Source organism: Palaemon carinicauda, unplaced genomic scaffold (assembly GCF_036898095.1).
Source record: "Palaemon carinicauda isolate YSFRI2023 unplaced genomic scaffold, ASM3689809v2 scaffold80, whole genome shotgun sequence".
NCBI lineage: Eukaryota > Metazoa > Arthropoda > Malacostraca > Decapoda > Palaemonidae > Palaemon > Palaemon carinicauda.
In genome coordinates, this window is record NW_027172094.1 from 138,298 (window position 1) to 144,804 (window position 6,507).

At 44.7% G+C, this 6,507-nt stretch overlaps 1 protein-coding gene across 2 annotated transcripts in view; it reads right to left on the reverse strand.

Annotated features, from left to right (window-relative positions):
• LOC137637517 (uncharacterized) overlaps positions 1-5,622 on the reverse strand; it is a 60,701-nt gene extending 55,079 nt beyond the window's left edge. For both annotated transcript variants that reach the window (XM_068369686.1, XM_068369685.1), the window contains exons 1-2: positions 5,503-5,622; positions 498-654 (exon numbers count right to left, since the gene is read on the reverse strand). In XM_068369686.1, the coding sequence (XP_068225787.1) occupies positions 498-631 (134 nt within the window). In that variant the 5' untranslated portion in view covers positions 632-654; positions 5,503-5,622. The remainder of the gene's footprint in view (positions 1-497; positions 655-5,502) is intronic.
• Positions 5,623-6,507: the final 885 nt, after the last annotated feature.

The following is a 6,507-nucleotide window of genomic DNA, read 5'->3' on the forward strand; positions in this document are numbered from 1 at the left end:
ATGAAGAAACAAACTGGAGGTAGAGCTTTGCTTATTACCCAGACATATTTCCCATACTTTTCCCTTAGAACTACATCACATCTTCCTACTTTAGATATATATAAATATAAATATAAATATATATATATATATATGTGTGTGTGTGTGTGTATATATATATATATATTTATATGTATACACATATACATACCTACATATATACATAAATACATGCATACATATATAATATATATTATATATGGGTTATGGAAAAAATCCGCGAAGTGGTGAATCCGCGATGGTCGAACCGCGAAGTAGCGAGGGTTCACTGTATTCCAATTAATAATACTGTCTATAAAAAATAGAACAAAAAACAAAAAAGTAGTGTCTTATAATATACAAATATATGAGAGAGAGAGAGAGAGAGAGGAGGAGAGAGAGAGAGAGAGGAGAGAGAGAGAGAGAGAGAGAGAGAGAGAGAGAGAGAGTTATCCATTACACATATTAAAGATACGAACCCATTAAAGCCGCCTGGTCCACCAGGACCTCCCCTGCCTCTAAATCCTCCACCACGTCCTCTCCCTCTGAATCCTCCCCCACGGCCTCTAAACCCATTCTGTGGGCCACTCTGACCTGGGGGAGCCACCACCATCGCTATCCATCTTTAAATATTACCTGTAAATATAAATAAAAAACAATTTCAGTATATGAGCAATCAAGCAACATGAACACACAACCCATCACAAACAACTTGGAGCAATTTATTGTTAAGACAAAAATTCACTCCAAGCATATTAAAAAAGGCAAAGAAAATTTGTTCTTATAAATACATTTGTTTAAAACCTTGAGAAAATTACCAATCTGAAAGTAATAAGAAAAATTTTAAAGTAATTTATATCTTTCCTAACAATACAAACCTAGAGCTATTTACAGGGGATATCACATTCGGCTTTGTTGAAAGACGAGCCATAAGACTTTTAGCGAGGGATGACTACCCCAACAGCTAGTTAGCAGGAGGGGTGGGGGCAACCAAAGACCTGCCACAATGCGTGGTTCAGACTCTATCTGCTCCGCTTCGAGAGCTTAGGACTAGCGACTATAGGCAATAGATTGTCCTCGAATCATTACTGCTATTACACCTCCGAGCTCTCACTGATCGGAGCCCAAGTGGGTCGTAGACATCAAGGTAGGCCATTAACAGCGCGTTTCTTACTGACGTCCTTGGTTGTGAGACTTCCCTCAACCTCTCGTTGAGGCGCGGAAGCTCTTACCAAGGAATTAGGAGTAGTAAGTCCTTTGGCTCCCTGCGAGAGGGCAGATATTCTTCCAAGAGACGGCCTTGCAGTTGCATCTTTCCTAGGGGGACGTTGATCCTCTCCAGAAGGAGGAATGACACGAGACTGGCAATATCACCTCAATAGGAATGAGGCATAAAGAGTCTGACAGAGAGAACACCCTGTCCTCCTTAGAGGGAGACGCCTAATCCTTTTGTTTCCCCTTTGATTTTACCGATGCCACACGTACCTGTAATAGGTTCCCAGAAATATCTGCGACTTTCTATTCCCGATTCTTCTTTCAGAGGGACAGAGGTTTCTCCTTGGAAGTGGGTCCTGCCAAAGCCGACCCTCCGGAAATCCTCCTAGGGACTGATGGAGGAGAGGAACACAGGAGGAGAGAAACCAACAGAGGAATCATTGGGGTGCCACCCATGGATTGAGAATGGGGAAGCGGCCCCATCACAGCTTGTTGCACTACACCAAAACTTCACTTAACCAGGGGGAGGTCACTACCACCTGTGGAGCCGGCAGGAGGATCCCTTTGGCAACCAGAAGCCCTGGGTCTGGGAACCTGAAGGGAGTTAGCTTCCTTACCTGGAAAGTGGGGCACCAGTCTAAACGCTGAGGGTTTTGCCTGGTGCTGATACCTAGAAGTGGTTGTATGTTGCAGTGACTCCTCCGGTAGTCAGCCCTCGATTGGAATTCTCAATTGGAATTGTCACCACACTGCTGTCCTCACGCAGGGCGAGCTTATCTCCTGATGGGTGACGATCCCTTGACGATCGCCTCTTGTGAGCCTGCGAGGGGACTGGAGCAGTCGGTCTTGTGAACCGATACGAGGGGGCGAGGGGTGGAGAGTGCCGCCTTGGGGAACGCTTAACAAGCGAGTTTCGGGAGGGAGACTTGCAAACTCTTAGAGTGATACGCTGGCACTTAACAAGAGAACGCCATGGAGGTGGAATCCCACAAGACATAGGGGCTAGTTTGGGCGAGTGATGCTCACATGTTTGACGATCCCACACATCGTCACACCTCAAGTGAAGGTCTCTCTGGGGTAAGAGACAATCATTCATTACCTGATGGAGAGGTGTTGATAGCTCTTAGGAAAAATGAGTGACGAGATGGTGTTGAGTCACGATCAACTGACTCGTAGCAAATAGCTGGAGAGGAGAGTCCCGCACAGCTGTCGCATAGCGGGCAGCTGGCAAACAATGCGCAGCTGTCGAAAGATGGGCAGCTGGAGTCACTCGTAGCTTTCACAAGGTGAGCAGCTGACCAGTCATGTGTAGCTTCCACAAAGTGAGCAGCTGGCGAGTCTGGCACAGCTGAAACATAGCGAGCAGCTGGCTAGTTATGTGTAACCTGACGACTGGCAAACAGCTCACACGTGACGAGAACCCAAAGGCTCAGCGTGACGGGCGCCCGAAGGCTTAGCGTGACGAGAACCAGAAGGAACATCGTGACAAGAGCCCCAAGGCTCAGGGTTTCGGTCCTTTGTAGGACTGAATAGGCGTGTCCTTACCGCAAGGGGGGAGAACACCCAGGGTGATGATGTTGTTGATGGTCTCACAGGAGTCAGTTTCACCCTAGGGGCCGAGATGGTATCTGGGACTCCTCTTTTCCTCTTCAAGGGAGAGGCATCAGAGGTTCTTTGCCGAGCATCCGCTAGTGCCGAAGGGTGTTGAAAGCTAGCAAAGGTTTTAGCAGGGCGAGCCGAGAGGGCAGGCCTGAAAGCTTGCACCGCTGCCCTGACGATGGTGACAAATCAGGGTTGCTTGCTGACATGGTGCTGTCGGAGAGATCGCACAAAGGGATGAGACGTCTTCTCTGGAACTGATGGTTACCGTGAGTCTCCCTTAGGCGCCAGAATCTTTGGCATCTTGAATTCCCCGGATGTGCCCTATCCCTTCTTGGGATGTACAGTATACGGCAGTGTAAGGGGGGGGTCGCTATCCCCCCCTGTTAGTTAAGTAGGTAAGGACACGGAAAGTTTAGGTTAGTTGATGTCCATTTTTAATCAATGCGTTAGGAACTGGCCGCTGATATACAAAGGCTCCTCCTTCTTCCCCTGCGGTCACGCTGTAGTGCATTTGCGGGGAGGGTAATGGGGCGACGGAGACCTGTGCTATAGACTCTGCCCTTCCTAGATGAGAGGACTGATAGTCCGGAGGGTAAACACTTACCTTACCGTTCCTGCTGCTTATCCTCGTGGACACCTATCTGTTCCTCCGTCTGATAAATACTTCCTAGAAGTCGGTGGAGGACAATGGACATCAACCTCTGTCTGTGCTTGCCGAGGTTATGATGTATAACTATGTGTTGGCGAGCGCCTACGTATCGGCGAACGTTGTCTAACCGGTGATGATTGATAAGGAGAACTTGAGGGAGTAGACGCACATTTGCACGTTGGCGGATAAGGGGCCGAAGTGCTACTGTCCTCGGCGGGCATCATGTCCTCAGTGGGTCTTAACCGCTGAGGCTAAACATGTTATATAGGGAAAATGCCCCCACCAGGCTACGTTGAGTTAGTGAATGGGGTCTCCCCTGCCATATCCCTTTCCGGCAATGGAGCCATTTGTCAGACATGATAATTGGTAATAACCTGATAACAACTTCACTCACGAATGTATGCCGAACGATAACATTAGCAACGTTACCAATGATACACAGTGTTACCAACGATGACTCAGAATGTTAAGGTCATATTACCGGTTACACAATATATAAATAGTACAAAAAGGGTACAGAACCTAACAAACCCACCTAACCTAACCTGGTAGTTGACAGGTCACAAACCTCAGGTATTTACAGAAAACGGTAAAATTAGCCTCGATACGAATGATACACAGCATTACCAACGGTACGGTGACATTACTAGCGATAGTAATGCTAGATATTTCCATTCGTATTTTAAATAATTTTTCAATATAAGTTTTACACAATATAAACCTAACAAACCCACCTAACCTAACCTGGGAGTTCCCAGGTCACAAAACTCACGTATGTACTGGGAATGTTAAAATAAGCAACGTTACCAATGATACACAGTGTTAACGTTACAAAGGCATTGCTAATGGTAGCAATGCTACAGTAATATTATCATGTATATTTTAATGAATTGTTCCATACACACTTTACACAATGTATAAAAAGGTAAAAAAGGGGTGTTGGTCACCCCTGCATATTCCCTACATAACATGTTTAGCCTCAGTGGGTAGGTGCCCACTGGGGATACAACCCACTGAGGACAGTAGCACTTTGGGTACTGTTGCGTTGGCGAGTGCTGGCGCACTACCGGCGCATTAGCGAGCGCTGACGAGCTGGCAAACATTGGCACGTCGGTGCAGGATTGACGATGGGAATGCTGTCCGATGATCTTTTAACTATAGTGAACGCCGACGCTTGGGTGGCCGTTGCCGTGGAGAGTGTTTGTATTGGCGAGCCACCAGCAGAAACCTCTGGAGATTTTCGAGAGGTTTGGCGAAGGGCAGCAGTTGGACATCCCGGCGACCGGTGATCCAAAGCGACGCGTTGGACGAATATGATCATGAGGCGCACATCGAACAGGATCATCAGGAGAAACCTGCATGTGGATGGCGTACAGAATATTGGCGCGTAGTGCAAAAACAGCCAATCTCTAACGTTTTCAACTCCATTTTCTGGTGATCCTAACCCTGTCCTATATTAACGGTGGAGCCTTTGAATATCCGCGGCCAGTTCTTCCAGCTTCCATAAAATGGGCCTCAACTACCCTAAAACTTCCCCGCCCCTTACCTATTCACCTAATAGGGGGGGGGTGACGACCCCTGCGACATCATTTAAACTGCCTTATTCTAAGTTAGCCGTCCTCAGTGGCCGTCATCATACATACAGCCCCCCCCCCAAAAAAAAGGAGCCAAAACTTATCGTATACAGGAAAAGACTTACATGGGCCTAGACCTATCCTACTATACCGGTATATCAAAGGATGGGAAAAGCTGTTAAAATCTTATTAAAAAACTTTAGCGACAAAGTAAATATATCAATTCGTATGATTAAAAATTGTTCAAAATTAATACTATCAATATTATATATTTAGTGATTAAACCAGTTTCCCCCAAATAAAAGCATGCTGTACCAAGGCCTATAAACCTAGGATGCAAATTTCAATGCTCTCCAAAGGGCAATATCAGAAGGAATTAACTCCTTCGCATACATTCAAAGGATATCTTCTCCTGATTTACAGGGGCGTTTGTTATATACTTACGTTATAAAATAAGGAGCCGTACAACAGTCCTTCAAAATGGAGTCGTTTAATAAAGAAGTATTAGTTCTAGTGCGTCCCGCTAGATGGGGTTGAGAGGGAGGCCCTTGGGGAAGGAGGGGAATCCCCACCTTCCCCAAGGGCCTCCCTCTCAACCCCATCTGGGGATCCTGGGGAAGGGAAGCGGCCCCAAACACACATGGGGAAGGTACATTAAGGACAAGATGAAGCCCAAATCCTAATTGATAATTTATCTCTGGAAATCGACTGGAAATGGAAATGGAAGGCCGGCGATGGAAATCGTGTTGTACAAAAAGATATCCTACAAACTTCTAATTACATAAGGACAGAGTCCAACACACACACACACACACACACAAACACACACATATATATATATATATATTATATATATATATATATATATATATATATATATATATATATATATATATATATATATATATATATATGTGTGTGTGTGTGTGTGTGTGTGTGTGTGTGTGTGTGTGTGTGTGTGTGTGTGTGTGTGTGTGTGTGTGTGTATGACAAAGCTTCTACATTTAGGACAAGATGAAGGCTAATTCCAATTGATAATTTATCTCTGGAAGTAGACTGGAAATGGAAGGCTGGCGATGGAAATCGTGTTGTCCAAGACATCCTACAAACTTCTAATGACATAAGGACGGAGTCCTATATGAAGAAGTTCGGATGTATCCAAACAGTTTGTTTTTTCTTCTATTCCTACTGTCCTCTGTTGTAATGATATAATAAAGATGCATTTTTACTCTTTATTCTATACTGAGGGAAAATATCATCGTTGAGAATAATAATTGGCAGAATAAAGTGAATATTAAATCAAATCATTATTGTCTGTTTGAATATAATTAATATTGTTTGATTATGTGCTCTGTTAGTACTAGAATGATTGACATTTTATGCTTATCACATGTATAATCATCTCATTATTACCTAATATTAATAATTGATAAAAAAAATTCTTTGAAA